Raw genomic sequence first — 26,120 nt, 5'->3', positions numbered from 1 at the left:
AGGCTAGTCTGTGTAAAGCCTTGTGTGGGAAAAGCCATGGATGAGGAGGACATGGAAAAAGGAGAGTGCTGTAGTTCCAAGGAAAGGGTTAAATTCCAACTGTCTGGGGGTTCAAGCCCCTCCCTCCCTTACCATCACATTTGGCTCACAAGGTTAGCAGTATGGCTGGTGACCTTGAAGAGACTTGCTCAAGTCACCAAAGAGAAGTAAGCCTGGACAGGGAGAAAGGCATCCTAAATCTTGTCCTGAGCCAAAAGTCTCAGGCGTTCAATGGCACCTGGCATACAAACACATATGTGTGCATGGACACATGTATACACACATATGCACATGTACAAACACATATGTATGCATGGACACATGTATACACACACATGCACATGTACAAACACATATGCATGCATGGACACACACACACACATAGACACATGCACACACGCACACACACACACACAAACACATCTGCATGCATGGACCTGCGTGTGGAAACACATACATGCAAATGCACACACATGGTCTCACCTGGGTCTGAGATGGCCTGAAAGCAGCATCAAAGCCACTCTGCAGGGAGTCGAGGAAGGGCTGGACCTTGTAGAGCCCATGTGTGGTCTGGCTGGAACGGAAGGCCACAACATGGAAGTACTTGAGGATCTTCTCGAAGCGGGCCTGGCTCATGACGAGGGCGAGGCTCCGGTTGCTGTAGAAGCCGCCACTCCAGATGCTGAGGACGGACTCACAGTGCGAGACGCTGGTGGAGATCACGTAGCCCAGGAAGGCCTTCATCTCTGCCAACGTCACCTCCACCCAGGCACCATCACTGCCAAATCGCTCCTGGAACTTCCTGGCATACATGTTGGTCTGCACCACCATGTTCTTGAGCACGTTGTCAGGGACAAAGAGCTGGAAGAAGTCCACCGCGCTAGCACTGGGCGGCATCTTTCTGGTTGGACCTGAAACCCAAAGACAGGCCAAGTGCTCATGCCCAAAATCATCACCATCTGACAGGAGCCAGTCCTCTTGGCCTTGGGCCTCAGGCCACAGGCTAAGCCCTGCTTAGCCTCCCTTCCTTCCCTACTGCGTCTGACACTTTGCTCAAATGGAAGCCAAAGACATGGCTCTCAGTCACCTGGGTTCCTGTCACCCAGATGCTCCTGTCTTATCCCCCAGAACATACACATTATTCCCACCTTCCTTCCCAACGTGATCTCCCCAACACCTAAATTCTGTTGTTCTGTCCTGCCTCTCACCCTGTCCTTTTGTCCCCACCCTGTCCTCTTGTGCCCTGATCCTTCTGTTGCCAGACCTATCACACCTAAGCCATCCCCTCATGCACCCTATAGGACATCAGTGGCAAATGCCACTCACACAGTTAGGACTCGTCTGAGGAGAGAGACATGGAAGGAGTGAGCATGTACAGCCTCCTGTCATTCTCCCACATGTGTCGCATGAGTTCGGGGGACTCTGTACCCATAATGCTTCAGTTGTAGCCAGCAGAGAGCAAGCTTTGCTAAGTAGTTCCACATAATTTTAAACTGATGGTGGATTAATTCAAAGGGACTAGTGTAAGACAATTTCACCAATAAGAGACAGGCCTCACAAATTTTGACTGACACAGCCTCTTTGCACATGTGCACACGTGCACACATAGACACACACACACACACACATATACACACACACTGCAAGACTCAACTTACTTTAACAGTCTCACCATGAACCAAAACCATCTTATGTGGAAAATGCATGTGCCCCCCAACCAGATTGTTCTAATTCAGTCCGGGCACGCTGTGGGTGTCGGCTGTTCCCCTCACAAGGGCAAGTGACAGGGAGCCGTGGCTCAACATCACTGTTCCAAACCTCAGCAAAAGTATCATCTGACATACTGCTAGCCAGAGCAAAGACCCAGGTTTAAAATCCAAGTGTGCTTCCTACTCACCGCTTGAGCATAACCCTCAAGTCAGGAAGTCCTAAGCTTCTCTGTGAGTGTGGCACACACGTGTGTATTCATGCGCACATGCTTACATGATTCCTAGGTGCTACTGTCTGCAGTTCTGTTACACAGGCTTGAAACAGCATGCTCTGATTCGTAGCAGACAAGCTTTCTTTTGCATCTGTGTGGCAATTTTTAATAAAAACTGTGTGAAGACAGAGTTTCAAAGGCCTTCCTTTCCCATCAGCTTGTATGGTCTATAAAAAACAAAAAACCAAAAGACAAAACAAACAAACAAACAAACCAACCAAGCTGTTCATGGATAAAGCCAATGCGGCAGCCAGGTTTTTGAGCAGTGGCCAGATCCAGGAATGCAACTACCTTCTTTTGTTTCCATTTCACGTGTGTGTGTGTGTGTGTGTGTGTGTGTGTGTGTACATATAGGGGTGTACATACATGTATGCATGTGTCCATGCATATAGAACCCCAAGATCAAAATTGGGACTCTTCTTCAGTCACTCAGCTCCATCTTATTCACTGAGGCAGGGTTTCTCCATCAAACCCAGAGCTCACCGATATGGATCCAAACTCCAGGCCTCATGCTTGCATGGTAGGCGCTTTAACCACGGAACCTCCACAGCCCCCGACTCCTTAAAATTCATCAGATTTGCTGCTTGCTCCCGGCTCTGGTTTTTCCTTTGTAGAACAGACTGAGTGAAATCAACTTCTAAAGTCTGCCTGCAGAGTAAGGTGGACAAGCCCGTGCACCACATGTCCAGCCCAGCACGGGTGTGAGGAGACAAGTCTAATGCTCGGCAGCTACTTCTGGGACAGCACCTAGGAACTCACTGAGGGCTTCGCAAAGAAAATTCTGTTTTCCTTTCACCTAGACAGCAGGGTGGCCACCACACTCTCTGTCCCTAGCCACACTGTAAACAGCCTAGCTGCCACCAATGCACCAAATTGATCCAGGAGGCGGTCCTGTTGGCATAGGGATACTGAAACACAGGGCTATGTTTACTGGTGTGCCTTAAGTACCCGGTGAGCAGCTCTGCATTTCAGAAGGCCTGGCAGCCTCCTGTGGGTAGAGCCATCAATTATTCACACAGTGATCAGCGAGGAGAAGCAACATTGTAACTGCCTTATCATGCTGACTGAGGAGAAGCAACATTGTAGCTGCTGTATCATGCTGACTGGGCGCCACAGACTTTTCCCTTCCTAAAGTTATGTCTAAAGTCATCTTCCCTCCCATGCGTGCCATTTCTGGATGGATTGCCCAGGCCTGCTCCAGCCTGCTTCCTGAACACACTACCGAGTGGCTGGCTTCCCTCACCTATCCGGATTGACAAGCTCCCCTGTTGGCCTTTCTTGGTTGCTGTGATTCCTGCCACTTGGAATATGGTGACAGAGGCTAGCTGCCATGAAGGAGGGGAGTCATTGACACAGTTCCTACCCACAGCCTCACCTAGCTTTCCAGCATGACCTATCTAACTTGACGTTAGCTCCAAGGGGCACTAACACCATTCAGACAGAATGTCAGAAGTAGGACATAGCCTGTGCTCTCTAGGTGACTTATGGCTGATTGGCTTTGTAGCTCTGCATGGGAATTCACCTGCAGTCTGTGGAGATTACTAAGAATGCCACATGGCCCTATGGGGACAGCAACGATATGTCTCTCCTCTCCAAGACACCCTCCTGCTGTGGGGTGAAAAGGATAAAGTCGCCCAGTGGGTAACTAAAGGAAACAGAGGCCTATGTCATAACTGCAGGGAAGCCTGGGGCATGAGTGGTGGGAGACCTAGAAGAGGTACCACCTGCATTTAGGGTCTGGTGTTCTAGCCTCCTGAGCTCCGAGGCCCTGCTGGTTTCTTCATCCAATCCTACAGACTGCCTGCCGTTTGCACAGGCCCGACGTTCTGCTCAGATATGGCTGCTCAGATATGTACCCACTCTCTGACATCTACTGAAGGAAGAAGGCCAAGGTCATGGCTACCTGACTGTGTCCTCCAAGGTCAAGATGTGTAACACTTAACTGATACACAGCAAGATTGGAGATTAAGAGACGGGAGGGTGGGTTCCATATTGCATGCAAAGGGCATCTTTGCTGAGCTCAGTAGGAAAAGCGAGGTGTCTGTGTCACTGCTTGGTGACAGGGTCAGCCACATCTGCCATACCTTCAATGGTGCCATGGAGGGCTGATAAAACAAACAGGAGTTCACTGTTGTATGTATGGACAGAGCCCTGAAAAGGCAAGGTGCTGTGGGTATTGGGCAGAATGGCATATGCATAACCTGTCTGGAGGCAACTCTGGGCCCAGCCTTGTTTTTTTCCGTCTCTTTTTTCTCCAGCTGAAGCAAGCCCCTGGGGGACCACCCCTGGAGGACCACCCCTGGGGACCACTCCTTCCTCAGTTCCTTCTGCCTTCCTCTCAAACACTAAGCCAAAGGCAGACAGTACAACCTTTATAGTCTCCAAATAGTGGCAAGGCACAGCCTCAACAGGTGGGACTGAACTTGGTGACACAATGGGCCGCTCATTCTTCATTCAGGCAACACATACTTCATGACCATTGATGTGTGTGTCAATAAACACCTCTGAAGGCAGAATGAACCCCCAGCTCCCCTTATCAGAATAGAAGAGTATCTTCTTCCATTCTGGAACATTCTGGAGCAGCCATGCTGCCTGGAGTAAAGACAGCTATTGGGATGTTTTGGGGGCAAATACTGTCAGCAGTTGTTGTAGAACAACTCAAGGTCAATTCCTACTTTAAATGCAGAGTTGGAGTCACTTCTCTCCAGGTTCAATCAAGTGAGTTTAAAACCAGAACTAGGATGTCCCATATTACTGCACACTGCCTCTCTCTGGAGACACTGGGCATCTCATTTGGTGAAGGGGGTACAGAGAGAGGCCTGCAGTCCTGGGTGTGCCTGTAATCCTAGCACATGAGAAACTGGATTGCTGTGAGTTCAAGGCTAGCCTAGTTTACATAGCAAGTTATAGGCTAGCCTGTGCTACATAAAGTAGAACCCTATCAAGGAAAGGAGAGAAAAGGGAAGAAAGATGAATGGGAAGGAAAGGCCAGAGGTGATAATGACTTATGGGAGAAGACAATAGGACAGTCAGCAGGAACAGGGCCAGCTGAAACACAGGAGGAATCCACAGACACAGAGAGAAGAGGGTTGAGGACACTGGGCTGCACCTGTGCATCTGTGTGTAGACGCCATGCATGCACTTGGTCCAGGTTGTACAGTCTCTTAAACCCTGGCTTCAAATCTGTTCTTATGTTCAAATGAACTTAAACAGAGGGTCACAGGAATGCACAGAATGGGCTGGACACAGAAAACACATTTCTTTTCTCATAACCCTGCCCCAGCATTTAAAAAAATGACTGTGAGCCCAAAGAAGCAATCAAAACCAGGGTGGCCCAGGCGGGTCTTGACTCTGGAGAAGCCAAAGACTCTTCGAGGCCCAGAGAACAGGCCTGGCTTTTCCAACCCAAACAATAGGGTAAAGCTAAGACTGCTAGCTCAGGCCAGACCCCTGATTGAACATAGCTCCTTAGAAATGGCAAGACGGAGGGAGATCCAATGAGGGTAGAAATGACATTGGCGAGAACCACACGGGATAACGGATGGTGTGGATGCAGCTGGTCCTCTGCCTGACCATGACCCCGGGCATGGACCTACTGTGTGCTCTCTGCCTGGACGGTGTGTGTGTATGGAGGGCAACACCAGGCTTCCTTCCCAGATGGACCCACTTGGACAAGCGGCTGCCTCCCATCCACCTAAACACATCCAGCTAGAAGGCACTGAAGGTACAGCCCTTCACAAATCATACAGATCCATGGTCCCTCCAAACACACTGCCAAGCTCGTAGGACCTACAGAGATCCTTGCTCCACTATTAAGCTTTCTGTTTGCTTTGACTTTGGGTGTGCACTGGGGTCACACACTTGGATTGAAGGGCGGCTTGGGTTGACGGCAGCAAGGAAAGCTTGGTCCCTGGATACCCATGTCCTCATCACAATGCTGTCCCAGAAAAGCACGCAGGCTGGAGCTGCTTCTTCCTGGTTGCTAATTATATCCCTCGCATCCCCTGTGCACCCACCCACGCCCTGCTGGGAAAGAAGAGAAAGAAGAAAATGAGAACAGGGAGTTGGGGTACAGAAACTGATCCCAAGACAGTGGCATCACTCAGAGGCACGGGAATGACAAGGCACAGGCTCTGGTGTCTTCATTTGACATTCAGCACTGGGCTGGGTCGGAACAAGGAGCAGCAGACCCAGGAGACTAAAAGTGTGAAGGCCAGAAGACATGAAGGCAAGGGACTCCCATCTCCCCAGGACAGAGCTGAGGGGTTGGAGAGAGCCAGCCTGCAGCCTCCTGTCCACACTTTGGGCCACACTTCAAGAGTATCAGCTCCGGACACACTGCCAGGGAAAAACTTTGCTTGTTTATCCATAAATATCAGCATGTCAGATTCGCGTCACTTAACATACACACAGCATTTAGCACGCCTTTTCACGTAGGTGTGCACTCTCTCTGCTTCACAAATGATAATTTGTCTGTTCCTTTCTCGGTTACCAGCCCCTGCAATCTGTTCTGTTATTAACCCCATCCACCCAAAGGGGAAACTAAGTCACAGAGGGATATCTGCTGTTGTTTAAAGGGTCATTTCCAAGGCCATGTATCTAAGAGTGGGTGTGGTCGTTAGCCTTCGCTGTCAATTTGATTGGATTTAAAATCACCACGGAATGCCTCTTGGGCATCTGTGAAGCCATTTCCAGAGAGATTTAGCTGAGGTGGGAGACCATCCCCAGGATGTGGGTGGTGCCATCCCATAGTCTAGGGTACCAGAATGAATAAAGAGGAAAGTGGGCACCAACATTCATCTCACACTGCTTCCTAACTGTGGACATAATGTGACCAGTAGCCTCATGCTCCTGCCTCCGGGCCTTCCCCTCCACGGTGAATTGTTTCCCTTTGAACTATGATCCAAAATGAACTGTTGTATTGAAAGCTACTTCCTGTCAAGTATTTGGTCATGGTGACAGGAAAATTTGACTAATTATTAATACAGTGTTAGAACCAGCTAGCTCTGAGGAACCTCCTGCTCACTGCTCCAGCTGGGTCCATTTCATCAGAAGAGTCCCCTGTACCACAGGCCTCCAGCATAACCCCACATCCCAACAGAATACAGCTCCCAAGTACATGTAGGAACCCAAGCACTCTGAGAGCCATCTGCTGAGAATGGGCCCATGTATTAGGAATATAACCCACAGGCACAGGGCAAACGTGCTCAGTGAATATAGATGGCGGAGTGACAAGTCCCAGAATGTGACTAAGACCTCCTCTTTCCTTCTGAGTGTAGATGGAGCTAGGCAGCCCTGTCCAAGGACATTTCTCACACACTTCAAAAGGGAGACGGATATAGACACTTCTAAGTACAATGACACTCATGTAGTGGTCCATGTGGGTCTGAGACAGAATCTTAATATAGTCCAGGCTGGCCTTGAACTTACTATGTAGCTGAAGATGACCTCGAACTTCTGATCCTCTTGCCTCCACTTCCTAAGTGCTCAGATTATGGGCATGTACCACCGTGCCTGGTTTATGTGGGTCTCGGAGTTAAATCTGAGGGAATTCATGCATGCGTGGCAAGCACTCCACCAATCCAGCCACCTCCCAAGTCTGCTGGAGTATTTTTAAACTGCAATTTAAGCTTTCCAGCACAAAAGCTCCTCTAATTGCCCCATCCTGTGGCAACAGACATTCTTTTCTAAGCTTCAAATTATGAGCTCTTAAAAAGACAAAAGCAGCAGAGATGAGATAAAGTTCTCCGGGAGGATGGCAGTCCCCTCCCCGACCCTGTGGGTCTTTTATCTGGGACACAGCCAGTCTTGAAAACAAACTCAGACCAGTGGAAGGAAAGTCAGCTGTGACCTAAAATCAATATAATTTAGAAAGTCTATTCCTTTGAGGAATGGAAGATGCAAAACTGACCCCTACCCATCCATTCTGCATGCATGTCACTACTTAAAAGAACATGGGATTACAGACACAGGGCCTTTTTGCTCTCAAGAAGCTGCCTGTTAGTACCCTCAACTCCAGAGGTTGAGGTGAGTGGTGTGTGGGACACTAATTCAGCCTACTATGTGTCAGAAGCACAGCTAGTGACTCTCAGAACTCACAGCCGCATTCCTGAGGAAGCTTTACAGATGAGGGCCAAAGGGCTTAAACACATTGTCCCACTGTATCTTCTGAGTGATGGTGCCAGAGTCTGTGGCCAGGCCAGCTCTCTTCCCAGTGACACTGTCTTCCCACTGTGATGCTAGTAAAACCTGCATGTGACATGCTATCCAAGCCTTGGGAGGAGGCTGAGGAGGCATGAGAAAGGGGGATGCAGACAAAGGCTCCCTCAGACAGGACAGCTACTTGGTCACGTCATGCAGAGTGGTCTGTGTTCCATTACAGTGAGAGTAACAGGGCTCTCCAGTGCATGTCCCAGGACACCTAAGATGGCTGGCTACCCAGCTAAGTGAGCCAAGCCAGGTGACATCAGGAAACATCCTGCTGGACTCCAGCAATGGAAAAGCAGGGCCTGGTACTCAGCACCCGCCCTCTGACAGTCTCTGTCCCTGCCCTCTGACAGTCTCTGCATCCACTAGGTGGATTCCACTAGGCTAGATTCCACTGGGTGTGATTAGTTAGAACAGTTACAGTGTTGCTGGGTTTGTCTAACTGCCTCCATTAGAGCTGGTTCCATCCTAGAAAGATGCCAGGAGAGTACATACCGCACCTTGCTGGTCTCACACACAAACACACAAACATCTAGCATGTGACCAAGATAGAAGGCAACTGGAGACACTAGACACTATGGGGCCAGCTGTGGCAAATGCAAGATGTTTTTCCCACTGAGGCAGGGCTGAAAGATGGAGAGACTCGGGGAGAGAGAGAAAAAGCTGGGTGAGAAGGAAGGCTCTGGGACCGGATCTGCTTTTACTGATGAGAAACAGCACTCTTCAGATCCTACTGACAGGACTCACTGAGATGCGTGTGTTTTCTGAAAGGCACCTTACCAGAGACAATAAGTTGTACTCACTTAGGGGCCAGATGAAGAGCTCCCCAAGACACTTCAATCAAGGCTGTCAAAGATGTAATTAATCAAGGCCGTGGTTATTTATGGATACATTGTAGCTAGCTACCATGCCAGTGTCCTAGACATAAAGGATACCTTATAAATCTAACTCACAGTTTTGTTTATTGAGAAAAACTTTAACTATAAAGCTTGTTATAAATTACACTCTGGGCAATGTTAGGAAAAGACAAAGTGGTTTCTTAGCAACCTTCAAGCTCTAACTTGAGAGCCACAGATCCCACATCTATGTGTAGAGGAGCTGGACTCTCTCAGAGCCCACACTTGTCAAATCAGATGGCTTTACTTTCTCAAGAGCACTCTGTTTTCTTTTTAACCCAGCTTTGCCTCACATTTAGCTCTCTCTGAAATGTATTTCTTGTCTAAACCATGAATCCCAGGTTCGCCGCGGTGGAGATCTCTGAAAAGAACTCCCCAGGTGCTGCTTTGGCATAGTCTTGCCTTTCCCATCGCCTACCACAGTCCTTCCCTCATCCCTTACTCCTGGACGGTCATCCTGCACAAATACAAAGGACACTGGACACACCTCTCCAAGGAAAGCCCTGAGAATGGAAATAGGCAGCAGAGACATGGGCACTTCTATCTCCTACTCACCAGCATGCTCTCGTGAAATGCCCGTCAACAGCCAATGGCCACGGAGATGGGGGGGGGATCTATTGTGCCCTGGTGCAGGTGAGCTCACTAGACAAGAGCTCACCAGCACAACGATGCCTCTCACAGATTCTCACCGTGGCCACCTAAGATACCAGCAGTGACATTCCAAGACCCAGCAGCAGGTAGCCTTGCCTGCCCCAGTCCTCAAGTAAGACTTCTCCTGGTGCAGCCCTCACCCCTACAGTGCCTCTAACTGAAACTCTGCCAAGCTGCTGGCTGGAAGCTCAGCGGATGAAGACTAGAGGGAGGGGACTTATGTTGAACGACTTCCAGGTGATCAAAGGCTTCGTCTAGAGGCAGGCTGAGAACGCACTGGCTATTGATAAAGTGGACAGAGCGTGGTGCTGTGGTGGGTGCTCAGACGCCTATGGATATGTCTGCTGTGGATGTGGATAGCCCCGGCCTTGTATTTGATACTAATTCCCCTTTCCTGGGAATGGCTGCAGAGGAGGTGTGAGTCACTACACAGGTGATTTCTAGTGACCCTTCTGCCCATCTTAATTTGTGAAATAAATGCTGGAGCCAATGATTGGGCAGAGGAAGGGGAGGTGAAGATATAAAGGTTGGTGGGAAGAGAGCAGGGGGAGGACGACTGGAGGACTGGAGGAAGACAATGGAGGAGGAAGACTACGGAGACTGGGGAGAGAAGAAGAGAGAGAGGAAGACTGGGGAGAGGAGAGGAGAGAGAAGACGACAGAGGATAACAGGGAAGTAGGAGGTAGAAGGACAAACTCAGGGTCCGGAAAACTCTCAAGTTATAAGGGTCTCATAGCTGGGGAACAGAGTAGTGTAGGGGTATCTGCCCAATCTAGGCTTACAGAATATATTCATAATTTCTGAGTTGTGTTTTCATTGACCGGTCCTATTTGGGTTGGAGATTTAAATATCCACAGCTGTTTCCCAAATCAGCCCCGCCTTCCCTCTCCAGACACACCCTCCAGGGAAGGGCAAGATGGGACTTGGCACACCACAGTGAAAGAGGTGGCCCCTGTGTGGAGATGGCACTTGCTTCTGTTAGAGTCACCGAATCTACACATGCACAGTGAGGAGACTAAAGCTCCATCCAGTGCTGTGACAGAAGCTCAATGCTTGCTTCAGGTGACATGGACCAGGGTGTCAGGGGCATGTCCTTACCACGTTCCCTGTAGGAGAGCAATTAGAAAGATAGTTTCTTCCCAAATATCTGGGCATTTTAAAAAAACGTATTTTTATTTTAAGCATATTTATTTTAAGCACACCATGTACATGTTGTGACCTCAGAGGCCAGAGGAGTGCACGCAGTCCCAGAAACTGGAATTACAGATGGTTGGAAGCGCCCGCATGGCAGCTTATAATTGTAACTCTAGATCCAGGGGAATCCAGCGCCCTCTTCTGGTGTCTATGGGCACTGCACACATGTGGTACACATGTACATGCAGGCAAATTATACGTAAAATTAACAGTCTTTATATCATAAAGTAATATGAGCAAAATAGCCCAGACCTACTTAAAAAGCTTAAAGATGAGTTTGCATATGTGTGAGGCAGGGGGCAAGCAGGAGCCACACGTGCCCCAGCCTAGGATCCTGGGAGATCTCCAACTTGGTCTTTAATCATTTTGAATTGATTTCTGGAAATCATTGACACAACTAAATATATGGCAAAGGTGATAAAGGTAGCAATGGATGGGGGAGGGGAGCGCCTGGAGGGAAAGTTCAGTGGTTAAGAGCACTATCTGCTTTTCCAGGGGTCCCGAGTTCAATTCCCAACAACCACATGGTGGCTCACCAACCATCTGTAATGGCATCTGATGCCCTCTTCTGGTGTGTCTGAAGACAGTGACAGTGTGCTCATGTACATAAAATACATATTTTTTTTAAAAAAGTAGTAATGGAGTTCCAGTGGATTGTGTGTGTGTGTGGAGGTGGGGGATACTGCTGGGAACGGAACCCTGTACCACAGTATAACAGCTATTAAATGTCAGCTTCACAGGATCTAGAGCCACCCAAGGGAGAGGCTTCAAGGCGTGTCTGTAGGGATCGCCTAGATTTGGCTAAGTGGGGAGACCCACTCTGAGTGTGGCAGCACCATTCCACAGGTTAGGGTCTCAGGCTGGATAACAAAAGGATGTGAGCACACTGCTCTCCACTTCCGGACTGTGGATGTCACGTGACTGGCTACCCCAGGTTTCTGCTGCCATTTCTTCCCCCATCCCAGCCCCCGCCATGATAAACTGCACCCGTAAACCTCGAGCCACGAGAAAGCCTTGAGCTGCTTTTGTGAATCTTTTTCAGTGTTGAGAAAGGAACCCACACACACACACCACAGACATGCTCAGTCAGTCCCGGTTCCCGGCTCCCCGCCTGTTCCATCTGCAAAAGCTGCACGGGATGCTATGATTCCTCACCCTCTCTAAGAGTGGGCACTCTCTGTTGCCAGTAATCTGTCTCAGGGTCCACTTTTATTCCCTAAACAGGAGCCAGAAGAGCCCGCTGGGGAGCAGGGCCCAGCGTCTCCAGTGCTCACGGCTTTCATAACTTTTTTGATTTCTCCCTCCGGTACTAAGTTTCCATAGAGGGATGAGAAAGCAGACAAGGAAAGCAAAATCATGCAAATGTGTATGTGCAGGCTGAAAGCAACAAGCCTCAAAGAACGCATGTTTAATGAGGCTGTAAAAAAAATAAATGGATCCCTAAAATATTACTTTTACAGTCAAATAGTTGTTTATGCTTTCCACTGGTTATAAATAGCCCTCTTCATAACCAAGGGTATTGTTTGTCATACTTGGAGAACAAAAGACAGCTGTTAGCAGATGCTGGTGAGACGCAGGCAAGGGTAATGGGTGAGCAAGTGAGGGGAGGGAGAGCCAAGGACAGACACACCTCACACACACCCTCTTCCAGATGACTACGAGTTGGTCCCACAGGTCTACCAAGGAAAACTCCCAACTCTATCATCCCGGACCATAATGCAAAAGCCTCTAAGATAAAGTTGGACTGGAGTTTTCTAAAAGCTCAGCTTAGCTTTCCTTCCTGTGGACCTTTGGCATTGTTGCTATTTGCTTTATGAGACAGGGTCTTATTCTGTGACCCACCCTGGCCTGGAACTCACTCACGGACTCCGAGTAGCCTCAAACTCATGGCAACTCTCCTGTATCGGCCCCCTAGGTGCTGGTGATTACAGATGTGAGCCATCACACCAGGCCTGTTTTGTAGATGGAAGAAAGTCACGATAAAGTAGTAGGCCACCAATGGGCCAGCTCTCTTCCTCCACAGTCAACCAATGGGCGGCTCTCTTCCTCCAGTCAACCAATGGGTGGCTCTCTTCCTCCACAGTCAACCAATTGGGCAGTTCTCTTCCTCCACAGGCCCTCGGAGGCCAGCAGCACGCTATATTCTCTTTTGTTTATTTGTGTATGTGTGAGCATGCATGTATACATGTACAAGTGTGGGCACAGGGTAGATCAGAGGATACCTTGAGGGAGTCAAGTCTTTCCTTCCACCATGTTGTCCCTGGGATCAGTCTCGGGTCATCAATCTTGTCAATCTTGCGGCTAAGTGCCTTCGCCTGCTGGGCTTCTCACCAGGCTCCGTGTACCACTTCTTTCTTCTTCCTTCATTCTTCCCCCAAATCTAGAGAGGCTGTTGAGTACAGCTCCTGGCGTCATAGTCCAGTTGACCCTTGTGTCTGCCTTGGTCCACCTGCCCTGCAGGATGGAGTGAGGACCACCTGGCGTACAGGAAATGCAGGCCACTCCTACTGAGAAGGCTAGGCTGATTCCATGACAGACTTCAAACTGGCAGTTAAGGAGCCTATGTCAATTACTAATAGAAAAAAAAGCCCGGGTTCCAGCCTTCACACCCAAGCCATGGCGGAAGAGAGCCGCCCATTGGCGGACTGTGAGGAAGAGAGCCGCCCATTGGAGGACTGTGGAGGAAGAGAGCCGCCCATTGGAGGACTGTGAGGAAGAGAGCCGCCCATTGGAGGACTGTGGAGGAAGAGAGCCGCCCATTGGAGGACTGTGGAGGAAGAGAGCTGCCCATTCCTCAACAACAGATTCCAGCAAGCCTGATAGTGGTTTCAAAATGCTTAGAGACAGCAAAGTAAGATGAACCTCATCTGCCCCGGAATTCCAGTGTGCTTTCAGTCAAGCCTGTGAGCTCGCTTGCTTGTCTATCTTGGTAATGGGAGATCCCAGCATGCTAGACTTCTGCAGAATAATACACTCTTAGTTTAGCGTTTACATACTGTTTGAATCCAGGGTGTCATTCTTTGGAGAATCATGGTCCCTTATTCTGCCAGGATTACTGTTTTCATTTCTTCCAGAGTCAGCCAAGACAGTGTGGCCAGAGTACCCTGAGTGACTGCACTGAGACTGCCATTCCTGCCTTCCTTTGAAGACACATCTCCGAGACAAGTCTAGAGAGGGGATATCTTGCTAAGGAGAGGATCCCAGGCTGGAAGGAAGTTGCTCCTTCAACCTCAAACCTGTCTAACAGTCCTTGGAGCAGGCCTACCTTCCAGACTTGCACGCTTCACCTACTAAATTCTGCTGTCTTTTCTGGCTATAGGATCCCTGCATGCTGAGGTCAAAAATGAATACAGAATAGTCATCCAGCAGCCTCATCTACCCCTAAGCACCCCAAGGACCTGGCCTCTGTGCAATCCTCCAGAGCTGCTCTTTGGCTGCCCCACCCACCACCTGATGGGCTGTTCCCATCACTACTGCTCTGAGGTCTCATTCTGACTCCAAGGTTGCAGAGACCAGGCATCACGCCAAGGCCTGAGGGCTGGAAAAGGAGCCGAGACACTGCTCAGATGGCCGACGGGCAGAGCAGGCAGGAGACAGTGAGGAATGAGTTTGAGTCCCTATGCAGAATAAAAACTGAAAAATGTGCCCTTTCTGGCTCTCTGAACAACTGCTTCTCCAGTCAGTCTCTGTTGCTGCTCCTGCTGTGGGAAAGGAGACTGCTCCTTACCCACAGGGCCCAGGAGAGAGGCTGTAGAGTCTCTGTTAGCATACTGAAGGCACAGACTAAGTTCTCAAAGAAAGACAGTTACAAACATGGCCAGAAAGCAGCCAAAGGCCAACCAAGACACAGCTTCTCATCTGTGTACACAGCCTGGCAGTCCTCCTAGGATGGGGAAGTTCTCCAATTCCAGAAGCCCCTGACTCTAGTACAAACATCCACAGGCTCTCCCGACTTCAAGTCCACACAGTCCCTGGAGATCCCTATCCCTGACTCTAGTTTCCCAAGGTCTTCCCACCCCATTCTAGGTATATACAGCACCAAGAGGGCACCCAGGAACTCCAGGAACAAGCAGACCCTGAAGCCGGTTCCCAATTCCAATACTGTGTGTGTGCAGCTGAACTTGAAGACCACAGAAGCAGAGAAGAAGCAGCAACTGGGTGAAGGACTGAGTCCTACAGTGCCAGGCGTGTGTACACAAAAGCCCCTCCCCCACATACACACTCACATCCACACACACACACATATACACGCTCACACACACATATACTCACACACACACTCACACACATATATATACATATATACACACATCCACACACATAAATACATACAAGCACATATACACACACATAAACACACATACACACATATATACTCACACACACATACACACACACACATATATATACACACATACATACATATATATACACACATACACACATACAGGCACATACACATACACTCACACACACTCATACACACACACACCCACTCATACACAAACTCACACACACATACATTCACACACCTCACAGAGAAGATACAACAGGGACACCACCCCCCCCCCATCCCCAGGATGGCCCGGAATGCACAGCCAGGGGCTCTGCCACGACAGCGCTGCCTGGATTGGATCTCTTTGGCCACAGAGGCTGATGGAGCACCAGGCTGGCCACTGTGGCTCAAGCTTGCCTTGTGGTGTCAGGGCCCAGCTCTGCAGCCAGACAAGCCTGACTTCCACATGTGTCCTCTTAACACGGCCCAGAAACCACAAAGCCTTCATTTTCCCATCTTCAGAGTAAGAGTTTTCAACACAGAGAATGAAACAAAACACTGTGCAGGAATCAGCTGTATGAGGTTTACACTGGGTATGGAATAACCACTGTTCATAGCCACTGCTATCAAAGTCATCTGCCAAGACGCTGGTGTCACCGTCATGTGCCTAAACACAGACACAGCGACTCCATTTAAGGCTCCCTCTATGGAAAAGCTAGGTATTCGCCTCAGCCCGGACTCTGCATCTGTAGAGGGATATGGATTTTACAAGTCAATAACAAAGGCGTACCTGCTTCAGGTCTCATGGCTAACTCCCCGAGTTCAAACTCAAGGCTCCATGGGACAGAGCGCCAGGGTTAACGGACACCAAGCACACTTTCTGAGATCAGAAGTGGCAGGAGGTATTTGGGGGATGCTCTTCATGGGCCTCCGGTCTCTGCCTGCTCCACTTCCTGTTCTCCTTCCATTCAGATGACCTCACCCAACACTAAGGAGCAGCCGTGTTCTGTCTGATGAGATGGCAGGCAGGAGGTGCCTCCACGAAAGCTCTGCTGCCAAGGGCTACTGTGTATGGAGATAAAACCTTTCCCTGCCCCCTTCCCTCTGCATCAAGTTCTCCAGTACTTGGGCCACATGGCTGGCTTATGTCCCATCCACACAACCCCATGCAGGGGTCCAGATGAGTGGCAAGCATGGTGTGAGGCCTGGGGCTGGGGCTTTTCTTGTGTCCATGAGGCTGCTGCCCTCTCCAGCTCTGTGAATGACTTAACCTGCACCTTTTTGCTGTGTACCAACCTACAAGGGCAGAAATACCTACCAGTGCCAGGCACCTTCTACAAGTGGGCACAGCCTGTGATATCCCAAAGAGAAAAAAAAAGTCCTTTCAACACCTTTGGCTATGCATCTGTTCAACGCCACTGTGACCAGAGACACTGTGAGAACATCCTCTTCCCCTCCCCCATATTCCTTCTTTTCTTCCCTTTGTTGAGACAGGGCTTCATGTATTATATAACCAGGCTGCCCTCAAACACGCGATCTTCCCGTGTGCTGGAATGACAAGACGCACATCTCCACAGAAGATGACATCATCATCCTCTCCACGAGTCAAGCCAATGGGAAGAGCAGCTGTCCAACATCCCACACGTGCGAGATGGTATCACATGCCCGCAAGGCTGTAGCAGAACCAAAGGGAACATTTTCTGTCCCACAAAGCCAGCCTAAAGACCAGAAACTCAGCAACCATGGCCTACACTCATTTCTGATGCCCATTCAAAGTCCAGGGCCATCCTGAGCTGACTCTGGCGTGCCCAGTGAGGGGAAGGGCCTCATTCCCAGCCCTCCACCTTTTGGCTGTCTGCTAACCCATGGCCTCTGGACCATGGCTTGTTTGGTTTTTCCCTCCACTATCTGTGTTCTGCTAGAACCTCATCTGCCTCTCATGAACTCCTGTTCATTCAGTGTGTCTCCAGAACCGTACGAGAAACTATAGCTACTGGAACTTCCGTTCCCCCCCCCCATATGACTATCAGCTTTCTGGGTTTGTCTTCCTTTTTTTGTTTTTTTCGAGACAGGGTTTCTCTGTGTAGCCCTGGCTGTCCTGGAACTCACTCTGTAGACCAGGCTGGCCTCTAACTCAGAAATCCACCTGCCTCTGCTTCCCAAGTGCTGGATTAAAGGCGTGTGCCACCAACGCCTGGCTGGGTCTGTCTTTAAAGGCTGATTTATTTCATGAGTGTTTTGCCTGCATACATGCGTGTGCACCACATGTGTGCCTGGTCCCTGTGGAGGTCAGAAGAGGGTGTCTGATCCTTTGGAACTAGGTCATTTGTGAGCTGCTGTTTGGGCACTAGGAACTGAACCTGGGTCCTTTGCAAGGGAAGAAGTTCTCTTAACTGCCCAGCCATTTCTCTGGTCTGTGTTTTGAGATGCAGGGGATGGGTCTCATGTATCCCAGGCTGGCCCCAAATTCATTTTGTATCTGAGAAACTGAATTTCTGATCCTCCTGCCTCCACCTCTAAATGCCAGGATTACGGGTGTTCACCAGCACACCAGGTGTATGTGTTGTTGGGATCAAGGGCAGAGCTTTGAGCATGCTAGAAAATCACCCCACCAACCGAGCCAAGTCCCGAACTCCAGGATTGTTGTTTGCTTTTTTTTTTTTTTTTTTTTCAAAGACAAGGTCTTATGTTATCCAGGCCGGGTTCAAATGTGATACACAGCCAAGGATGACCTTGAATGTCTGGTCCTCCTGTCTCCAGCCTCTAAGTGTTTAACCCGGGGCCTTGGTCTAATGGAACCACATGCCCAGACCCCAATTTTGGTTTTTAAAATGACCCTTTTCAGTCACTCTCCTGCCTCGTGTGTTCTGTAGGCACCTTCTGTCTTCTGCATCAGGAGGAGCCTTTACTTTCTGAGTCTCCAGTGATAGATGGTTCTACCCCCTTACAGGCCCTCCGTGTCCGAGTGTCATTTCATGGGATTGGCCACACCAAGGCAATTGGTCACCAGCACTCAGGATGAGTTTGCTCTCCTCTGCTAACCCTCCCTCCCACTGCTTGCTCCCACTCAAGATCAGCCCACCCAGCCCTCCCACCTAAGACCTGTTTGCTCCTCCCTATCTGGGGTCAGCTGCTCCTAGTGTGACACACAGCACCTGCAGCCAGATGGCATGTCCTCTACACTGTCAGGTGTTACCTTAGTCCCCAGCTCCCCAGAAGACCTTACTGTCCCCACTTCACAGATGAAGCCAACTGAAGCTAGGGACCTCATAGCTTCCCCAGTGGCTGGATCTGATCCTGCCTGACAACAGTTTAAGGCTTATTGATTTAACATGTTGTGAGTGTTTTGCCTGAATGGCTCCATGTGCATGCACTCTGTGCATGTCCAGTGTCCCAACAGGTCAGAAGACGAGAGATACCCTAGAATTGGGCTCACAGAAGGTTGGGAGCTGTCATGTGGGTGCTGGGATCCAAATCGGGGTCCTCTAGAAGAGCATCACGTGCTCTTAACTGCTGAGCCATGTCTCCCCACCCCTGCCTAGCAATTCTTCATCACTACATTAGAGGGATGTATTGTTAAATTACCCAGTGTCTATTTATCGGATGTACATGGCAGCTCTGCAGGGCAGGACGCCACCTGCCCTGCAACACATAATAATAGCAGCTTGGGCAGGGGACACTTTCCAGGATGATTAAGGCAAATGGCAAACTAGAAGGCAGAGCCCCACACCAGAAGAGATAAGTGGGATTTTCAGGTCAGCTCCCTTCACTTAACTATAGGGAGATGTGAACCGTGCTCGGAGTTGTGTAACTCTGATGCCAAGCTGGTTTCGCACGGCCTCTCCTTGCTCTGCCTCCTGGTGTGGAGCTCTGGGTAGGAAACATCCAGGCTTGGCCTGCACTGGACCGTAAGACTAGTGTGGCCACCCTGAGGGCTGAGCATTCAGGGCTGGAATGCCCACAGCTCTCTCTTGGGTGGAAGCCCTCCAGTGTCTGACTTATTGGCCAAGTTGATGTAAGCTTTGCTGCCCATCTGTGTCACTGCAGATGCTGTGCGTGCTCCTTGCTGGGGTCAGGGGATGGGAGGGTGAGAACTCCAGGAAAGCTTTCCAAGCAGAGAAGGCACTGGGCAGAGCCGAGCCGCAGCTGCACACAGACCAGGGGCTCAGCTTTTATCCAGACCAACGCCTTGGTTCCAAGGCCGTGCGTGGAAATGTTGACTGTCAACCAGCTGAACTGTCCCAGATAAGAGAGCCTAGCTGAAGTGACACAAAGGACCAAGTCAGCAGAAACAGGGAGAGAATTACAGCGAGCACCAAACATGGCGGCGAACACTAAGTAATCCTAGCACCGGGGAGGCAGAGGCAGGAAGATCACTGCAAGTTCAAGGCTAGCCTGGTCTACATAGTGAGGCCCATTTCAAAAAACACAGAATTAAAGAATGTGCCACAGCCTTTGGTCACACAAGGGTGGGACAGGTGAGTGCCTGCCATCACAATCTCCCCAGGGAAGGGGAGAGTGAGTTAGGTACTGACCTTGTTCACATTGCTTTACAGATAACATGCACATGACCGACCTCTAAAATGTGTGTTCTGCTCGGGAAGTAGGTAAGGCAAGGCCAAGTCAGGCTGCAGAATTCACCCACACCAGCCCATGCTTTCTACCTGCCAATGCTGAGCGCTGCCCGTGTGGCAGTAGACACACCTGCCCACAGTCAAACCCTGATGGCACGTACGAGGGCAGCAGACTGACGGTGAAAACCGCCGGCCGCTCCCTGGCCATCCCTACGGAAAAGTTAGCTTGTCTCTTAACTAGACCCTGGAGCTACCCAAACCTTAGGCATTTCCAGAGAACCCCACGATAGAAGCTGCACCTCCCACACATCTGAGTCAGTGGAAGATTTATACCACGAGGGAAAAGAAGTTATCCCCCACACCCTGCTCCATTGTACCAATGTGGAGGTTCTTGGCTGCCATGGTAATTACCTTGCTGGCCTGAGGCCTTTGACCAAGCACGGTGAGGCCTCCATCAAGTTCTGGGCTGCCAGAGTCCTCACTGGTCACTGATCCAAGTCCCAGCTGTGTGAGGAGCCGTGTCACACCTTTCTCTCCGAGTCCACGGCACAGCCACCCACTGCTGTTTCGTTTGCACACAGGACTGAGTAGAGCTGACCTGTCTCCTTTCCCTCTCATTTACCTGCCTTTCACTCTTAGAGCCTCAGTGTTCTGAGGACCTCCATGGTCACACTGTGCCTTAATCTAAAGCTTCCTCTTCCACACTACCCTACGGCTCTTACGTCATCTGCAGAGAGAGCTTGCAAACCCTGCTAGGCCGCCACATTCTCATAAAAACTGCCAAGTTGCCTCATCTTTAAAAGGCCACCTCTTCTGCATCTTTCTCATACCAAGTCCGACTTCCAACCGTGAACACGTTACTCTTACGCAGGATTCCATTCCTGGTGACCAGATGACCACTTTCTGTTGAGGGTCCAGGCCAGCAGGAGCCAAGTAGTAACATGTACTGCTTTCCCTGGTCAGGTAAGAGACACCCAGAGCTGACCACTCCTGAGGCAGCACAGCACTGCAGTCTGCAGTCTCACTGACGGTGGGTGGGGACTCCAGCCTCTCTACTGTGCATGGTCACATTGGCATGGAGTTGGTTCATCGATGTTGGGAGGGCCATAGGATGAACACACACCCAGGTTTGCAAAGATCCGAGACATATTCCCCAATCTGGGACATCAGCTCTGAAACCAACACAATCAGAGCAAACCAGGATACTCAGTTCGAGGTGAAGAGCCTGGGGTGAAGGCGTGTCTCAGGCATCCAGGTCTATTCAAGTGTCACGTGATGTTGTCACATGATATGGCAAGGGTGTTTGTTGGCTCTTGTTCACAATGCCCTCTGGCTGGAATTACTGGGGCAGCCATGTGCCAGTGGTTATGTGCCAGCCCACTGGCTCACAGTGCCTGAGCCTGGGGCAATGGATAAGGTACCTGGTATTGGAGGGCTTTTGAAGGAGCTGGTAGCATCTAGCCTGACCCCTAGGTGTCTTTCCCTACCTCCATTTCCAGTTTCCCAAACTCTCTGGTCTCTGACCTTGTGGGCAGAAGGCTATGTGGGCTGGCCAGGCAAGCAGGGAAAGGAACAGAGGCCAGATACTAAGAAGCCAAGGCAAGATGGGCAGAACAATGTCTGTTCAATTCCCGTGACATCAACACAACAGTCTACTTGCCCATCCCGCCCACACACAGCAGAAAGCCCCAGTGTTAGCGAGCTGACCTGCAGGGTGGACTGTTAACTTAAAGATCACTGAGTATTCTGTTGAGAAAAGATTCCAGAGCTAGGGAGAGAGGAGTGCATGCGGATTCTCCGACACTCTGATTGGGGGTCTTGGGTTCTGAGAAGGAGAGAGCCAGCAAGGCTGAGAGCTGGAAGGATGGGAGCATCAAACTCAAAGGCTCTGTGAAGCATGGAGACTTCAGGACTGACATATCCTAAATGCAGCCCTGGCCTGATGTCCTTCACAAGCTGTCCTCCATTCTTACGGCCTTCTAGCTACTAAGCATGTGTCACTTGCTAGACACTCTGCTGGACAGCCCTGTGGGTGTCCTGCCTTAGTCTCACAGGAGTAACTTGTTCAAGGCTCCTCAGGCAGAGGGGCAGAATGAGGTCAGCTTGGCTTCCATGATGCTTGTCACCTCTCCCTTCCATCCCCTAATGTGGGAGTCTGTGGTCACAGAACAGTGCTCCAACGGAATTGTCACCTGGTGGAGTTTCAGCCCTTCCCACTTCCCCGCCCCCACTGGCGATTGGTCTAACACTTGGTCACCAGAAATGCCGTACCAGCGCTGGTTGCTGGTTTTTCCAGTCTTCTTTGACCTGAGCCGTAGCGAAGCTCTGGCTACAGGCCTGGTTTTATATAAATATGTTTTCAGCTGCTCAGCATAGCTCTGCCCTCGGCAAAACTCAAAAGTGGAAACCTTTGATCGTGCCAGTCAGCCCAGTGCATGGAGGGCTCCTGTTCCAATCACATGCTCACCCAGCGTTGGGGCTGGGATCTCAGCCTCCCATTTCCACGGCCCCAGTAACTCTCCCTGACAACACTCTGTCCTCTTGCTTGCTGAATCACTATACCTCTGTCTGCAGGGCCTTGACTTTGAATGAAGAGACAGATGCCCTGTAATTACCAGACTTTCTCCTGATACCGGGGGAATTGGCGAGTCACTGCCTCGCTTTGAACGGAGAATTTTGAGGCGTATTTTAAAGAGCCAGGCCAGACACTTAAAGGTGACGAGAAAAACAAGAAGGGTTGCTTCTGCCTTCCTAAATTAGAGCCCAGAGGCTCAGACTCACAGCCCTGAGATTCTAGGGACTTAGTGACAGCACGAGAAGAGGCAGAAGGATGCCACTGCCCGTCTAGTGCCACACTGAGCCGCCTTCTTCCTGAGCCTTGTTTGATAAACTGAAGGACACTTCATCAGGAATGTTTAGAATTTTCAGTGTGGCTAACTCCAAACCCATTCAATCATGTCACATCACCAGGCCCACCGCGGGTTCTCCCTTTACGTCACGTGACTGCCACTGACCTCTTGAGTAAGATGCTCCTATGTATTTAGAACATAAAATTGAAATATCACAAATAGAGCCAAATTCCAAATGTGACATTTTTCCCAGCATTGGACAACATCCCCAAATCAAGAAGGATTTTATTAAGAAAGACTGAACTGGGGACCACGTCCACCTCACTCACTCCTGAGCCTTTCTTCCTGAAACTGGCACCAACATCAAGCTGAAGGGGCTCGGAAGATGGCTCAGCAGTGAAGAACACTGGCTCCTCTTCTGTGGCAACAAGGGCAGTGGGTACTTAGCGCAGAGCTGGCAAAGAATAGGAGATGAAATGTTTAAAATAGCCTTGGCAAAGCTTTGTGCTTGGCACTGCCATAGGTCCTTATCACATCCTCGCTGCTTCTGTGTGTGTGCGTGTGTGCATGCATGTGCATGCATGCGTGTGTGCATGTGTGTATGCGTGTGAGTGTATGTGTATGAGTGTGTATGTGCATGTGTGTGGTGTGTAAGTGTGTGCATGTGTGTATGTGAGTGTATGTGAGTATATGTGTATGTGCGTGCATACATGTGTGTGTGGTGTGTATGTGTGTACATACTGTGTATATGTATATATACCTGAGTCCCAACACCTACATGGTACCTTGTAATTTCTGTTAACTCCTGTCCCAAGGGATACAAAGCCCTCTTCTGGCCCCTGTGGGCACCAGGCATGCACCTGTTAAACAAACATCCAGGAAAACCACTCATATACATAACTAAAAACAAAACAAACAAACAAAAAACAAAACAAACAAACAAAAAGGTAAAGTTGAGCCTGGTGTTGTAGGCCTGTACGCCCAGCTACTCCAGGAAGCTGAGGCAGGAGGATTAGAAATTTTAAGCCACATGGGCTACACAGAGAGTTCAAGGTCAGTAGCATTGAGAACCTGTCCCAAAATAAAAGTGAGAAGAGGGCTGGAATGTAGCTCTGTGGTGGAGCACCTGCTAGCACACTTGCTGTCCTGAGCTGGAGTCCAGCATCACAAACCCATCACGGTGGGCTGGAGCCTCACTGGGGCCAGCTGCAGAGACATAGCCCTCTTCACTTTCAGGTGCCAGACTTTTAAAAGGAAGTGCTAGAAGCACTTTTTATTTTTTAATAACCCTGCAGCCTGGCAGACCGGCAGTCGTAATCGAGAAGGCCATTTATATGAAATCTTACATTTTCTAAAAGGTGAGCAGAGACCCAGATGGGACTCCTACAGTAAGCTCTCGGCCACACGGCCTTGCTTACGACCTCATTTCCAGTCCGGTGTTTCTGAGCCAGCAGTAAATGAGGTTTAACTAAGCACACCTTTCTCTCTTGACCCTGATTCAATGCCTTGTGCAGGTATCACCCATGTGGTTCAGGATGAAAATTAAAGGACAAAATGGGACTTGTCTTGTGGCCCTGAGGGAAGGAACAGTTTCTTTACCAGCAGTGAGCAGGCCAGAGGCCCTGGTGTCAGGTGGATGGGTCAGGCTGGAAGGAAGACAGAGCTTGTTTCTGTCAGGCTCTTGGCCAGGGTTGGCTTGATAGCCTGATTGTCTGCCTGTCAGAAACTGTGAGGAACCTGAGGCACACAGTAGGGATGGTCAGGGCTTAGAAGGTTCACAGCCCGGGTGAAGGAAGGAAAAGGTCATAGGGACAGGCCCTCAGAGGCTGCTTGTGAGAGAATCTGAACAACAGTCTGGACCTCCTTTTCAAAGTTTGGGCAAGCTCTGGATCACTCGGGCTCCCAAGCATCCCTAACACTGCAAGGGGTCCCCCAAAGAGAGCTTTTAGGGTGTCAGTTTAACAAACTCTAAAATTACCTGGGAGACAGGCATTATCTTATTGCATTGAGGCAGAGACCCACTCACTGTGAGCAGGGCCTTTCTTTAACTAGGTCCTAGACTATGTTAGTGGAGTGGGGGTTAACAGTAGGACGTGTCTAGTCACTGCACCCTTCTGCTTACCTCTGAACAGAGTGACCAACCATCCCCAAGCTTCTACCCCTGTGATTTCTCTCCAGCGATGGACTGTAATCAGGCGCTATGAGCTAAGATCTTTACCACTGGGTTGCTTTCCAAGACCACTTTTCTGCAAGCCAGTGCCTGTTGCCCAGAACCAAACCCAGTATCCATGCCTAATCATGATAGATGGCTGCTAAGATATAAATACATCCAAATCTGTCAATCACAGACGAGAAAAAAACAGCACAGAGCTTGGCTGGGACCGTTGAGGCATACACACCATGGTGCGGTCTACGAGGAGGATGTCAATGTGTCTGGATGTAGGATTCAGGCGTAGGATGGGCCAGCCAGGGTTGAGTGAGCCCAGCATTGCTCGCTCATCCAAACACACCCCCCAGCTTCCTCTGGCTTTATTTCCCACATTGGCCCAGGAATAAACTGCAGAGTAAGCAGGCTCTGAGGCCTCCTGGGGAGCCAGCCACATGTCACTGTTCTGGGAAAGATGGCAGAGGGGCTCTACAGCCTCGGGCTTTGGTTGAATCAAGCCTGAGAATGGGAAGGAAGCAGCCAGGACACCCCAGTGCAGACCTGTGTCAGTCAGCTCTACCCACTTCAACCAGTTCTGTAGAAAGGCCGGGAGGAAGTTAAGGAAGCTGAGGTGAGCCCCCTGTTGAGCGAATTCCTTCCTACGAGGAGGCATGTGATGGGCCCACACCTTTGGTGGCTCTGTGAAGTGAATGGAATCTTCCTTATATAAATATATATGCTGGGTACTGGAGATATATAGCTCAGTTGTTGAGAGCACTGTGTAGCACGTGCAAAGCCCTTGGATCGATCCTAGCACTACCTGAACTGAGCACAATTGTAATCCCGGTACTTGGAGCAAAAGGAGGCGGAACAGAAGTTCAAGGTCATCTTCTGATGTATTAGGCCACCCTGTGTTCCGTGAAACCCTGTCTCAAAAATAAAGAGGGCCTCGGGGTAAGTGCTTGCAGAACACGCATGAAGACTGGAGTTGAGGTCCCTAGAACCTACATAAGCGACCCGTGGCGATCGAACAGCCAGTAATTCCAGCACTTAGAGACTTGAGACAGGGATTGTGAAAAAGGCCGGCTGGCAAGGCTAGCCTGCATCGGGAGCTCTGCATTCAACTGAGAGGCCTGCCTCAATGAACAAGGTGGACATCGATCAAGGAAAAGTCTCAGGGTCAACGTGGGAGCACCACACGTACAATCACGCATGTGTGGTTGTATGTACACATGATACATACAAATGTGAAATATACACGCATGTATACACTGATCCACTGTCACCTGCATGTATACACTGATCCA

At 49.9% G+C, this 26,120-nt stretch overlaps 1 protein-coding gene across 1 annotated transcript in view; it reads right to left on the bottom strand.

Moving 5' to 3' along the window:
* The window catches only part of Pgbd5 (piggyBac transposable element derived 5), a 66,759-nt gene that overhangs the window by 14,804 nt on the left and 25,835 nt on the right, over positions 1-26,120 (bottom strand). Inside the window, exon 2 of the mRNA XM_028767795.1 lies at positions 523-950. Coding sequence (XP_028623628.1) covers positions 523-950 — 428 coding nt within the window. The remainder of the gene's footprint in view (positions 1-522; positions 951-26,120) is intronic.

This window comes from Grammomys surdaster, unplaced genomic scaffold (assembly GCF_004785775.1).
Source record: "Grammomys surdaster isolate TR1022 unplaced genomic scaffold, NIH_TR_1.0 181, whole genome shotgun sequence".
Lineage (NCBI taxonomy): Eukaryota > Metazoa > Chordata > Mammalia > Rodentia > Muridae > Grammomys > Grammomys surdaster.
This window is presented reverse-complemented; position numbering and strand designations above follow the sequence as displayed.